The sequence below is a fragment of the Mytilus trossulus genome, chromosome 10 (genome assembly GCF_036588685.1).
Source record: "Mytilus trossulus isolate FHL-02 chromosome 10, PNRI_Mtr1.1.1.hap1, whole genome shotgun sequence".
Taxonomy (NCBI): Eukaryota; Metazoa; Mollusca; class Bivalvia; order Mytilida; family Mytilidae; genus Mytilus; species Mytilus trossulus.
Genome location: NC_086382.1, coordinates 34,086,494 through 34,101,688, shown reverse-complemented (window position 1 = coordinate 34,101,688; position 15,195 = coordinate 34,086,494). Strand labels below are relative to the sequence as shown.

General features: G+C 31.3%; 1 protein-coding gene and 1 long non-coding RNA gene across 2 annotated transcripts in view; one reads left to right on the top strand and one right to left on the bottom strand.

The window, feature by feature from the left end:
* LOC134687250 (alpha-mannosidase 2C1-like) overlaps window positions 1-15,195 on the bottom strand; it is a 56,425-nt gene that overhangs the window by 13,617 nt on the left and 27,613 nt on the right. Inside the window, exons 16-23 of the mRNA XM_063547389.1 lie at window positions 14,992-15,118; window positions 8,237-8,413; window positions 7,639-7,669; window positions 5,318-5,530; window positions 4,493-4,572; window positions 3,561-3,652; window positions 1,657-1,761; window positions 845-914 (exon numbers count right to left, since the gene is read on the bottom strand). Coding sequence (XP_063403459.1) covers window positions 845-914; window positions 1,657-1,761; window positions 3,561-3,652; window positions 4,493-4,572; window positions 5,318-5,530; window positions 7,639-7,669; window positions 8,237-8,413; window positions 14,992-15,118 — 895 coding nt within the window. The remainder of the gene's footprint in view (window positions 1-844; window positions 915-1,656; window positions 1,762-3,560; window positions 3,653-4,492; window positions 4,573-5,317; window positions 5,531-7,638; window positions 7,670-8,236; window positions 8,414-14,991; window positions 15,119-15,195) is intronic.
* LOC134687251 (uncharacterized) lies at window positions 11,506-13,508 on the top strand. The gene is made up of 2 exons (XR_010101746.1): window positions 11,506-11,778; window positions 12,350-13,508. It is a non-coding gene; the product is annotated as an uncharacterized LOC134687251 (long non-coding RNA).

Below are 15,195 nucleotides of genomic sequence, written 5' to 3'. Positions count from 1 at the left end.
GTCACATAATCTCCCTGTAAAATGAAACAAAATGCCGTTTTGAAAAATAGGGGTCCATGAACTCGTTTTCAAATTAAATCAGTTTGAATGATAAAAATCAGTCGAAAAATGCATCTTTTCCCGATATGTCACAGTTTGACGTCGCGAAAATAACAAATTACGTTAGCAACGTCACTGCCTTCCCTGTAACTGTATCGTATGCCCTTAAAGGAGTTGATTGATGAAAAACTCAACGGTCTCAATCGGATCAATGGGACAAAATCTAAATGATGTAGACATGAATCTGAAGGAATATTTGTAAGAGGTTATAAAAACCAATGCTTAAATTGACTTTTAGCTGAAAGTCAAAATTTTTTAAATTATTTTTGAAGATTTTCAAACAACTGTCAATATAAATAACAGCAATAAAAACATTGTTCGTTTGATAAAAGGTCTCTTTTCTCAGTGTTCATTCAAAATGTTGAATGTATGCAACATCAAATGCATTGATTCATCCCCACCCCTACCCCATAAAAAATAACTAAAATCAACTTCAAGTAAACGCAATTTTGCGCCTGTCCCAAGTCAGGAGCCTCTGGCCTTTGTTAGTCTTGTATGATTTTAAATTTTAGTTTCTTGTGTATAATTCGGAGTTTAGTATGACGTCCATTATCACTGTACTATTATGCATATTTTAGGGGCCAGCTGAAGGACACCTACGGGTGCGGGAATTCTCGCTGCATTGAAGACCCATTGGTTGCCTTCGGCTGTTGTTTGCTCTATGGTTGGGTGGTTGTCGCTTTGTCATATTCACCATTTCCTTTCTCAATTTTACAAAGTACATATAAAAATACAATATACTAACTTCCAATGAAGCTCTCAGTGGTCCTTCATCTAGAATCTTTACATGTTGCAGTTTTTCGTTGATTGGTTTTCTAAAATAAAGATATACGCATGTTGTCAAATTTAAAAGAGAAAAAAACAAGAATGTGTCCATAGTACACGGATGCCTCATCCGCACTATCATTTTCTATGTTCAGTGGACCGTAAAATTGAGGTACTAACTCTAATTGAGCATTTAAATTAGAAAGATCATATCATAGGGAACATGTGTACTAAGTTTCAAGTTGATTGGACTTCAACTTCATCAAAAACTACCTCAACCAAAAACTTTAACCTAAAGCGGGACAGACAGAAGAATGAACTCACGAAAGAACAGACACACAGACCAGGAAACATAACGCCCATAAGTGGTCCATAATATATTAATTTGAAAAACATATTAACAAGACCCATTCATGAATTTTTTTTTGAATATACCATCCATAACATTCTTGAAGCATGATATCTGTCATCAGTACTATGTTGTTCAAAGGTTTCCACCTGCAATACACTTAACCGCAAACATAAAATGCATTTAATGTAGATTAGAGTGACCCAATTTCTTTATGGTGTCTAAATTGTCAATGTTCGTGTATTTAAAATCAAAATCAATTCTCTTAGCTGAATAAATAGATTTCCAATTTCTTTGAGGAAAAAAAAAAATACAATAAAAAAACTACCTATGTATGACATGTTTTTTTATACTATGCATTGTGTTGAAATAATGTTATGTAAATGTACCTCTCAATGTCACTATCAATAATTAAAATAAGGTTAATTATATCAGAATAGTACCTGGTCTCAAGATGGTAATCCATAACATCCCATGCATCCCAGAACAATGGAATGTCATCAAATATAACAAACTGGTTGCCATGGTAATCTTTGGATATGGCATTTCTGAAATATGTAAATTTTTATTTCTAGTTTTCATTGATAAATAAACAAGAATGTGTCCACAGAACACGAATACCCCACTCGCACTATCATTTTCTATGTTCACTGGACCGTGAAATTGGAATAAATTCTCTAATTTGGCATTAAAATTAGAATGATCTTAACACAGGGAACATGTATACTAAGTTTCAAGTTGATTAGACTTCAACTTTATCAAAAACTAACTTGACCAAAAGCTTTAACCTGAAGTGAAACAGACAGACGAACGAACAGACGGACGGACGGACGGACAAACCTACAGACTAACTGACGCACCGACCAGAAAACATTATGCCCCTCTACTATTGTAGGTTGGGCATAAAAAATAAAACAAAACTGATATCCGCAACTGCATCAGAGACTAAGTATTCAAGACATGCATGGTTTCTGTACTGTGTTTAGGTTCAATTTTTCTAATTACAATTATCATGATTTCAGAGCTTTTTCAATATAAAACCATACCTGTCAACTCACCCGTTTTTTGCGGGTGAAACCCGTTATTTTCACCTCTCACCCGGGAGTTTTTCTTTACCCGGCGGGTCCCGGGAATTTCTAACATTACCCGTTTCACCCGGATTTCTGACCGGAATTGTTTCCGGTATTTAGAAGTAATACGACCTTCGGTTTTATCGGTCTTTTTCAATGTAACCAAAAGTCAAAATGTAGGACTTGTTTACCTGAGCTACGTAACGATATTTTTAACAAGCTACAAGATGAGTTCAGTGACTATCAGTTGACTCCATTAGATGAACTTCCACTTTGCACTTGAAACTGACATTGGCACATTTTGGGGAGAAATGTCCAAGTTGCATGACATTTTTCTTAACAAGCCAAGATTTTTTGTTTTGTCAAAACTTGCTAAAACATTACTGGTTTTGCCAAACAGCAATGCAGACAGTGAGAGGGCATTTTCTTAAGTAAAGAAAATAGCTACAGAGTTTAGGGCTGATCTTAATAAGGATACACTGTGTGCTCTTCTTTCTTGTAAAATGAATACACATTTGCATTGCTATGAACTGAAACCAAGTGCAGTTCTTTTAAAGAATGCCAAGTCTGCTACTATGGAATATAACAATAGTCTGAAATAAACTTGTATACATGTTCTAACTGTTTTATATACATATTGACTATATAAATTATATGTAAACATATTTTTGTTCTTCAATTGAGCCCGCAAAATGTCGTACGCGTTATGACCTGAGATTTTTTTTCTCAATGCAGGTCATGACCTGACTTTTCATTTTCAGAGGTTGACAGGTATGATAAAACTGAAAATAATTTGGATTTTTTTCAATCAGCAATTGATGCTTTCAAGTTCATCATACCCAAGGTTAAGTGAGATAGTTCACAGTCATGTTTCAAAAGATTTTAATCTTCTGGTTAGCCCAAATTTCAGATTAGTTTGACAAGATGTAGCATAGCAACAAGAATGTGTCCATATTAAACAGATGTCCCACTTGCACTATCATTTTCTATGTTCAGTGGACCGTAAAATTAAGGTACAAACTCTAATTAAGCATTTAAATTAGAAAGATCATATCATAGGGAACATGTGTACTAAGTTTCAAGTTGATTGGACTTCAACTTCATCAAAAACTACCTAGACCAAAAACTTTAACCTGAAGCTGGACAGACAGACGGACGAATGAACAGACAAACGGGCACACACACAGATCAGATAACATAATTCCTATAAATGGGGCATAAAAATTCAAGAATGTTATTCTGTAGAATAAAAAGGACCTGGCTGACAAGATAATTACCTTTCAACACCATGGAGATGTAGCTGTGTCATTCTACCTTCATAATCAAATGCTGCACTAACTACCTTGTTTTTCAACCAATGTAATTGTCCCTGAAAACATTAAACATATGTTGTGTATTATATACACTGTGGATTCATTAATGTTTGTTTGATACCAATTTTCTTGGATTTCATGGGTACAGGCAAACCTTTCTCAATCCACTAAAATTGGTACCAACAAAAACAAATGAGTCCACAGTATAAAGATTATGTCATGTCGTGGCTGATGTTTGAATTCTTCAATTTCTCCTAAATTATGTTCATATCCGTTTGCTAGGTTTAATACGACAGATCTCACATGATAAGAATGTTCATTTAAACCAAGATATCAATATAAGATAAAATTCTACCAAAAGAGCAACAAATAAAAAAAAAATGTAAAATTATACAAGTATTTTTTATTTTAAAGTTGTAAAAAGAACAATGAAACTGATCTTTCCCATCACCAAAACAAGTCCTCTATTAACCACTGATATTTAAAGCTCTCATGGCAGGATTATCCATAACTTGCACAAGTAGCAGGCTGATATCTGGGTCAATATGAGGATATAAAATGTCATAATCTCTTACCGAATGTTTCAAACTGGTTTTTATATACAGCTGAAATGCATGTATTCATGAATAGGCCACTTCACAGTTAGTTCAGCCATATTGAATAGGGGAAGATTTTTTTGAAAGAGGTGGACATAGTATGAAAGTATGGGAAATCTATGCATGTTTCCAAGCAACTGCTCAGTTTAAATGATGTGTTCCCGTATTTTTCACACCATTTTTATCTCCATAATGAATCATTATGTGCCCCCTATCTAATATGGCCTAACTACCAGTGAAGCAGCTTATTTATTGAATGTTACTGTGATATAATATTCTCAGATGTATTTTGACTATTACCTTTTTGAATGCATGTGTATGATGTTGACAAGCTATTGGTTTATACACTGTGTATCCATAACCTCCTACTTCCATAAAAGCTGAAATATATATCATATTCTATATCTGTATTAATGTAATTCTCCCCCTACATCAATAGTAATCAAAATTATTTGCCAAATTAAGGTTTTCACCCATATTTTGTAGTTATCTAAACATTGGAATATGATAGTGAGAGTGGGGCAAGGTGTCCTATGGAGGGATATATTATTTCTCCAAGTTATGAATACAATATAATTGTATCAGGATAGCACAACTTGTAAATGACATCCAAAAAATGAATTGATTAAATTGATAGAAGACACTATTTACAGGTGCGGATCAAGAGGGGGGGTTTGGGGGTTAGAAGCCCTTTTTTTTTAACAATCAATATGCATTTGAATGGGGACATGAAGTTGGAACCCCCCTTTGTCCTGGGTTAGGAACCCCCCCCCCCCCTTTTTAAAATGGCTGGATCAGCCCCTTATTTACAACATACAGAAGACAATTCTCTAAAAAAAAATAATGATGCAACATTTCATACATTGCAATTTACTGAGTGATTATATGTTATTAACTGAAAAAAGACTTTTTTTGTTTTTTTTTAATTTTTCAACATTTTTTATTTAGATGAAAAATGAAAAAATATTCATTTCATTAATTGTCTTCTTGTACTCCTATAAATGTGTCTGAAATTAATTAATAAAGTATTGTCTATTGTCTATTAATTTTATATTTCCCTTTCTTATAATCTGTTACATGCATATGTCATCATTGTATAAATCAAAAGTAACTACCGGTATTTACCTAAAGTTTGACCAAAACTGTCAATCTGCGTAAGATCACTGTCAGAAGAGACACGACGTTTCTTAGATGCACTTTGACCCTTATTATCAAGGGCAATAACTCCTTTCCTCTCCCATCCAAGAGTGTTATGAATGATGATGCTGGAGTTATCTGACTTTTTCTCATTAGTAAAGGGAACTTCACTCAGTAATTTTTTATACTTTTTCTCCACATCTGTAAGAAAATTAAATTTGGAGAGAATTCATAACAAAGGTGAAATCACTTAATGAAATTATAAATGATACTCAATTTTCAAAGGCATGAACTATCTATAATACTAAAATTACGAGGTCCAATTTGTCAGCCGTCATCACGTAAAAACGACGAATCAAAGAATTCAACTTTATATATAAGTAATATAGTACAAAGGTGTAGATTAAAAATTACACCACTCCAGGCCCTTTTATTTTCCACGTAATTAATATTGCCAATAATTAAGAAGTTCCGGGTCGAGTCCGATACCGATACCAATAGTATATATATTCACCTGTTACCTATTACCTTATCTGTACGTGACGTTCCGCATCCGACAGGCGCACGAACAAACGGTGTATTCAGGATTAATATGCTATATACACGGATCATAATCACAGGGTTGACACTACTATATTGTCAAATTGATACCTATTGTAGTATTTTAATCAGTAAGACTTTCTAAGATAACAATACGAATACTAAAAATCTGGACTAAAAATAAGGCGTATAGGTACAGTTTTCAATTTGTTAGCGGGGTTTATGACGTAAAACAGCGAATCAAAGAATCCAACTTTATTTATAACTAATATAGAACAATGTTGTTGATAAAAAAAAATACTCCATTCCAGGACCTTTTGTTTTCCAAATAATTATTGCGAAGCAAATGAAAGTTTTCCACAGAGTCGTCTGCTCTTTACCAAGGTATTTAAACTTTTGCAAGTTTACCTGTCCCATTGAATCAATACAATAGCTATTGTTCTTGGTGAAGTTTATTCACTTGGACATTTAAATTTCTTCTAGGAGAAATCTATCACTCATTGATTAATTTGCTTGACCAAAAAAATATCTTCTATGTTGATTGAAATACATGTATAAACTCACATAAACTGCATGTGATACAGTATTTATTCAATATCAATAATATATATTCAATCTGTTCAATATAAGCACTGATTTAATTATAAAAAGTTTATTTCTGATTTTTTTTAAGTACTGCATGCATTTATGTTTCAAAGAATCTGCATGTTTTTCATGGTTCTTCAGTTATAAAGAATACATTTATGAAGACCTTTATTAGAACATTTTCATTATAAGTTTTTATTTGTGAACAGACTAAAAATAGCAAATTTTAATAGGTAAAATGTTGAAATTTGATCAGAAATCAACTTTTAATTTTTAAATCAGTGTTTCTATCAAACAAATTGAAAATGTGTTATTGATTGAATAAATACAACATCATATGCAGTTTTATAATGACTTATTTGTACATGTATTTCCAGCATTGTCAGTTAAATTTTTTGTTCAGGTAAATTAATCAATGAGTGATATATTTCTCCTAGAAGAAATTTAAAGGTCCCAGTGAATAAACTATACAGAGAACAATACCTGTTGTATCTGTTAGATGGGACAATAGAACTTACAAAAGTTTAAATCGACAGGTAACTTGCAAATGAATCTGTGGAAAACTAAGATAGGCTTCGCAATAATATTACCAATAATTGATAAGTTCCAGTTCGACGGGTTCAAACAGAAAGATTTGAAAGCAGAGAAAACTGTGTATCTTATAATCGGCATGACTTTACTAAAATAAGGCTTGCGCATAGTTATATACTTTAATTCAGTCACGGACCCGCGATATCACGGGTGTGTTCTAGTAATATATATATTTGGACAATATTTCTATTGCAGATATGTCTAAGTAGCAATTTTACAATTCTAACATTAAGAAGCTTTTAATTAGAGAATATGTGAATAATGGTGGAATCACTTATTACAAAATTACAATATATTCTGGCATGTCATTCTATTTAATTTGTCATTAATTATGTGATAGCAATTTCATTAGTTATAAAAATTATGAAGTTCAACCTAAATGGTCAATCTAACATTGCATGAAATAAAATCAGAATAAAGACTTGATATATATGGTGTTGGCTTTCAATCATTTGTAAAGAAAGTATGCTGAGTTCTTGGTTGTCAACTTATATTGTAAGTTTGCTGGCTCCTTGATATTTACACCAAATTTCCTGTTATTCATCTAACTATTACCATTATGCAAAAGACCTTGTAAAAAATATTTCACAAACCTTTGTATAAATCTACAGCATCTTTAAAAACCTGGAAATATATAAACAAACATTATTCTTAAATAGGTCAAACAACTGAAAGTCAAATAAAGTCCTTATTATATTCCTATTTTATTATTCTAATTTAACAAAATCAATTTCAAAGCAAGTAGTTCTGCAAACATATTTTTTGTTAATATCACATTTAATCAAAAGGCAGAGAAAACATTTGTTTTTATGCTTTTAACATTTGTCTTAGGTTTTTTTCCAGCATGTTTTCTGATGACATCACACAAAACTTTGCCAACAAAATACAATAAGAAAAATGTAACTTATGTTATCTGTTGTTGAAGGGACTATGTGGTTCATAAATCAGTGCCTTCTTATGGAAAAAGGTCTTTTTTGATTAGTTTGAATAATTTTCAGTCAGTATATTAGTTGAGGGTTAATGATAGAAGTCCCTTCAAACCTGCCTGCATGTATTTTTTTTTTTAATAAATACTAAAAATAAATTTTCATGGAGAAAGAATTTCCAAAACAAGGTCTGACTTGTAAAATGTCTTGTAACTTTTTTCTTCTTTCTACCGATCTTTTGGTACATAAATATCAAATCACTTACCTCTCCAATAGAAGAGCCAGGTAAGACATCATGAAACTGGTTTAGAAGTATTTGTTTCCACATCAGATCCAGTTCAGCTCTGGGATAACTGTATCCCTTACTTGTCAGTGCTGATATTGCTGCTAAATATTCCAGGTTATGGAGCATAAATTCACATTTTCTGTTGTATCTTTTCAGCTGTATGAATAAAAGTATTTACATTTTTTGATAGAGTTCAGCCTTCCGAATAGATATTTTATTGTGTGTTTTTCTATGTTGTGATGTTATACTTATGTTTCAGAAAAAGGGAGAATGTTTCGTACCATTAAAACGATTAATCCAGCTGCAAATATTTGCAACTGTTCTAAGTCAGAAATCTGATGTACAATAGTTGTCCTTTGTTCATGTAATTTCATCGTGTTTCTTGTTTTTTTTTATATAGATTAGACTTTTGCTTTTCCCATTTTCCCGTTTGAATGGTTTTACACTAGTTATTTTGGGGCCCTTTATAAGTTGTTGTTCAGTGTGAGCCAATGCTACGTGCTGAAGGCCGTACATAGACCTATAATGGTTTACTTTTATAAATAGTTATTTTGATGGAGAGTTGTCTCAATTTGGCACTTAAACCACATCTTCCTATATCTATATACATATTTTATATAGTTAAAGGCTTTTGATTACTGTTCATTGTTTTGTACATACATCAAGCCTTTAGTTTTCTCAAGTGACTTATACTACATTTGTCAATACTGCTTGCTATGTGGTATAGGTTTTGCTCATTTTTGAAGGCTGTACAGCTGCTAATTTCTTCTTCATTTGTTCTTAGGTGAATACTGGTAGTTGTTTCATAAGCAATCATACCCTATCTTCCTATTCTTATATTTAGAATTTGGTCCAGAGTGTGGCAATCTGAGTTTTATGTTTTTAACTGCCTTACATTATTCCATTGCTGTCTTATATTCTTAATGAATAAACAATTGTTCTGTGCCAAAAATATTGATTTGAGGAAGCGATAACGGTAGTTTTTTATATTTTAGTTTATTTTTTTCAATAAAGGAACAGCTTAAACCTCTGAAATATCAAATGTAGGATGGACTTTAACAGTAGTAAAAAGCAACTATAATGGGCCACTTCAGGATTAATTAGGCCATACTGAATAGGAGCAGTTTTTTTTTTGAAAGAGGTGGAAATAGTATGGTAATATAGGAAATCCTATGCATGTTTCCAAGCTACTGTTCTGTTAAATGATTCTTTCCCCGTATTTTACAGACCATTTTTAGCTCCATTATATGAAAATCTGCCCCTTATTCAATATACATTGAGTGATATAACTAGCCAGGAAGAATTTATTATTTTTATTTTTTTAATTATTAATAATTACAATGGTATAGAGTGGGGTGCTCATTTTCGCCGGGGACACAATTTCACCGTTTTAGAATTTTGAGGTGTAAAAACTTCAAAGGATAGCTGAAACGGAAGAAATGTACTGGTAAATTATATTTTATAACAAATATGATATTTTTTTTAAACTGAAATAAAATTGCGGCTCCCACCGAAAATGACCGAAAAACGGACAACGATTTTCGGACAATTTCCTAAATAAAAAATATGATTTCAAAGAAGTATTTCTAAGTAAATATTTGACTGAATGCCCTAATTTTGAATTCTTTACACCTTTAAAAAGTCTGTTATTCATCTATAACGAAATAGATTTGATAAAAATTGTTAAAAGCTGCAGTTATTTGGTTTTAAATAGATGTGTAAAAACGGCGAATATGTGTCCACCATTGACAAAATATCCGGAAATTTCAAGCACCCTTTAATCTAACTTTTAAGATGATTTTTTTCAAACAAACACGTTTTCAAGCTTAAGAATATTTTGCATTTGAAGTTATCTTCATAAAGAGATATCAGTATACTTCAAAAACATTTAGACCTGACCATAAACTATAGAAAACATGGAAAGATGTGGCGAAAATGGGCACCCCACTCTATGTTTTGAACACTTTAATAAAACATTTGTGAACAGATGGTCTTTAATAATGTCTTATTGCATGTATTTGGTACAATTATACATCTGATATTTTGTCAGAATAAAAACTTTGTCTATGCAATACTTTTGACCTTTTCTTCCCCTCCTATACATTAACAGAGAAGCCATTAATATTTTTTCATCTTACAGACAAATATATAATAATTTGTATTTACCAATGTCATATCAACTATAGGCATACAACATAAAAAACAAATTACCAAACAACAACTTATTGTATATTGCTGAAATACATGCAGTTCCCATGCACACAATACATATGTGTGTCATTAAAACAGTACATTTTATTGTTTTATTATATACATGTAATCCATAATGCATTTTTTATACTACAAAGTCAAAATAACAACAGCATTAGACATTAGAGTTATGTAATTGTGATCAATTAGTTCATGTCAGAGGGATATATAAAAGTAAAAGTTATACCATTGTAAGGTATAGTTTAGTTTCAAGAAAACAAAAAGGTAAGAAATCTTCTTTTCTTTTATAATATTTCTTTATTTCTTTATTTTTCCAGTATTTTTTAAATGTATTATCATATTTGTTATATAAAATATCATGTTAGTTTTCTTGTCTTAGTAATTCTATGGGTTTTTTTTCTATTTAGTTTTGTATTTCTTTAGTCTTTTAAAGAATTTGATATAAACATCTTTGAACAAAAAAAAACAGTCTATAAAAAAATTTGTAGACTACAAAATCAACATTTCAATTTTCTAAGGTAATATTGGAAAAAAATCATGATTTTGGAAGGCAAATAGTTAATACCAGAATGAGTTAAACAATTTTTTTTTCATTGAAATTAGCAATGTTACATGAAGAAACACAAGTTAATTTGTGTGATTTTTGTCAAATGCAGAAAATTATAGCATGATGGTAAAGAATTTTTACAAAATTTTCTATTTCTAGTATCAGCTTATATCTTCAATTAACAAGGGGAGATAACTCATATAATTGGATGTACTCTGAAATTATCTATTTTGATTACGATGTGTAGCAAGTTTATACATTTTAGAAATTTTTCCATGTATGATTCTACCAAAGTATGACAGTTTTGAACAACATGTAGTTTATAAAAGAAAAGATTTTTTTATCTTTCTTTTTAACAATCTTTAATTTTTGGCCCATTTTTTGTATAGTAAAATATAACCTCTATTTTGGCAAAGAGTGAGAATTTATTCCCGTTTACAATATTTTTGTACTTGTATTGTTGGGTTGTTGTCTCAATCATATTGTCAATACCACTCCCTACATGAGTAATTTTAAGCTATATAAATATAATTTAATAAAGTATCTATTTTTTTTAAACAGAAAATGAACAAGACCATCCTGTTACTCGTAGTCCTTTTGGTTTGTGTTTACCATGCCTCTGCACAGCTTCTTTCACCAACAGGAGGAGCGTTTCTAGCAGGACTTTCTCTGCCATTTATAATTAATGGAGGGCAGTTCCCTTCCTTCGGCACATTCCCAGCTGGAATTCCACCACCACCCTTCTACTACCCTGGACAATTTTGTGAGTATACTTTATATAAAATATCATAAAAACAAGAATGTGTCTATAATACACAAATGCACCACTCGCACTATCATTTTCTATGTCCAGTGGACTGTAAAATTGGGGTTATTAAACTTAGAAAGATCATATAAGTGTCAGATTTCTCATTTTTTTTCTGCAAGAATAGGTTTATTTTGGAATCAGAAAAAAAATGTCGGGTTAAAGCAGAATTTGGAATACTTGGGTGTCGGATTAGGCAGATTACACAGTATTACATTTGGAGCCCATTGCATGATTATCTAGCAGATGAGATCACCCCTAGTTTTTGTTGGGGTTCGTGTTGTTTATTCTTTAGTTTTCTATGTTGTGTCATGTGTACTATTGTTTTTCTGTTTGTCTTTTTCATTTTTAGCCATGTCGTTGTCAGTTTGTTTTAGATTTATGAGTTTGACTGTCCCTTTGGTATCTTTCGTCCCCATTTTAGATCCTAATTTAGGAAATGAAAAAGAAAGAAATACAGTTTATGCATACTCCCTTTTAATATATAGATATGCCATTATTATATTATTGTTTTATTTCATATTTACAGTCTAAAAAGAATAAAAGATTGACAGTTACTGATGAAGATATCCATGGTAAAAAGACTACAGAAAACCATAACATTCATCATGTTCATATGGCCTGAAAACTCTTCATATATTAATTTATTTATTATATCACCATAACAACAAGATGTTTTTCAATTACATCGCTTCATTTTATATTTTTGTTAAGATTTTTTTTAAAACATTTATATGTGTATTTAATATATAATATTCCAAATGATATATAATGGTAAACATTCAATAAAGATTTTTCATAGTGTCGAGAACTCAAATGCTATTTTAACCATTTTGAAAGAATGTTAGGAAAATATGCATGATCTTTTTAAAAAGAGATGCAATTGAACAGGTCTATTTTGGAACTTATTTAGACCAATAATTTGAACAAAATTCAAAAGAGCATGCAACTTTATCTGGTAAAAATATGTCATATAAAAATATAAAGGAACATAAATATCAGGATAATTTATCTAAAAAATTCCTGATACTTTTAATAGATGAACATTTCTGTATTAATTTTCAAAATAAAAAGTAAAAATTTGACTCACAATAGTCATTTAAGGACAATAATTCCTACAAAATGTTAATAAAATGGTTTGCATTAATTTTAGTTAGAACTCATAAGGTATTCATTGGTGCTGTTTACAGTTTTTGTATATTTATTATAATTTTCTAGATACTGGAAAAAATGCAAAAAAAAATCATCATTTAAATTCATTTATAAAGTGGACAATTCATTTAAAGTCCTACATTGGATATTTCAAGGGGGAAAAAAAGTCATGTTACTTATAAAGTAGTTAATCCTACAATTTTTTATTTTATCAAAGTTGTGAAATTAACATTTGTTTTTTTTACTAAAATACAAAACTATGACATGAATTCCCTTAATATATCGGAAAATGAAAAAAAAACAAAAAAACTATATATTTTTGTAACCATCTCTGGTAAATTTGTTCTAATATAAAACAAATACTGTTGGTCCTTTGCACTGAAGACACAGGGGTCTCTAGATATTTCCACTTTATTTGTTACTTGATGATTTATTTAATTATTATAAAAAGAAAATGTATTCATTAATGTATTTTTTGGCTGTTATATTTGTCACTAGCTAATTTATTTAAATGACAATAAAAATTTACATTTGAATTTGACTTATTTTAAATCATGCAATGTTGGTCATATTTGCTGGATACAATTTATATATATAAAAAAGAAGATGTGAAATGACTGCCAATGAGACAACTCTCCACACGAGACCAAATTACACAGAAATTTAAAACAACTATAGGTCACAGTACAGCAATGTCTATTTATTATAGTTTTCACGATAATAGTAGGTTTAAATGTCAGCAAATCCTTTTTCCAATCAATCTTTTAATGTTTATTTCAATTTGATATATTACCTTTATGAGACATATTCAATTCATAATGGTTTAGAAGAAGTTTTACTCACAAAAGAATTTGGTTGACAGACAAACAGACATTGATTCCTATGTCACCACCTACCGGTACCTTTCTTGACAGAGGTTGTAAGCAGATCCAGGAGAGGGGGCATGGGTCCTCTTTTTGTGCGAAAAATTTGGTGATTATGTAGAAAATCACTGAAGTATGACTAGAGTGGGCCCCATTTTATGGCAGTAAGTGACTCCCCACCCCCCTTTTTTTATGAAACTTTTGGATTTGCCACTCGTAAGTATGCATATCAACAAAATTGATAAAGATGTCTTTAATCGGTGGTGATGAATAATTTTGATGAAGATACTCTTTTAGTCAACTCATCTTAGCATGAGGAGTATATGTACCATTGTGGAGTTCTAAGCTCAACTCACCTTAGCATTAGTAGTATATGTACCATTGTGGAGTTCTAAGCTCAACTCACCTTAGCATTAGTAGTATATGTACCATTGAGGAGTTCTAAGTACAACTCACCTTAGCATGAGGAGTATATGTACCATTGTGGAGTTCTAAGTACAACTCACCAAAGCATGAGTAGTATATGTACCATTGTGAAGTTCTAAGTACAACTCACCTTAGCATTAGTAGTATATGTACCATTGAGGAGTTCTAAGTACAACTCACCTTAGCATGAGGAGTATATGTACCATTGTGGAGTTCTAAGTACAACTCACCTTAGCATGAGTAGTATATGTACCATTGTGGAGTTCTAAGTACAACTCACCTTAGAATGAGAAGTATATGTACCATTGAGGAGTTCTAAGTACAACTCTCCTTAGCATGAGTAGTATATGTACCATTGTGGAGGTCTAAGTACAACTCACCTTAGAATGAGTAGTATATGTACCATTGTGAAGTTCTAAGTACAACTCACCTTAGCATGAGTAGTATATGTACCATTGTGGAGTTCTAAGTACAACTCACCTTAGAATGAGTAGTATATGTACCATTGTGAAGTTCTAAGTACAACTCACCTTAGAATGAGTAGTATATGTACCATTGAGGAGTTCTAAGTACAACTCACCTTAGAATGAGTAGTATATGTACCATTGTGGAGGTCTAAGTACAACTCACCTTAGCATGAGTAGTATATGTACCATTGTGGAGGTCTAAGTATAACTCACCTTAGCATGAGTAGTATATGTACCATTGTGAAGTTCTAAGTACAACTCACCTTAGCATGAGTAGTATATGTACCATTGTGCAGTTCTAAGTACAATTCTCCTCTCCATCGACATAACTTTGAGATATCCTCTTGTTCTACTGAGGTAAAGTACTTATCTGGTGTACTCATTTCTACTCTGAAAAGAAAACAAAAAAAAATTATAGTACATACATCACTTTAATGAGTGAGAGTATTTATACAGGATACAATCTC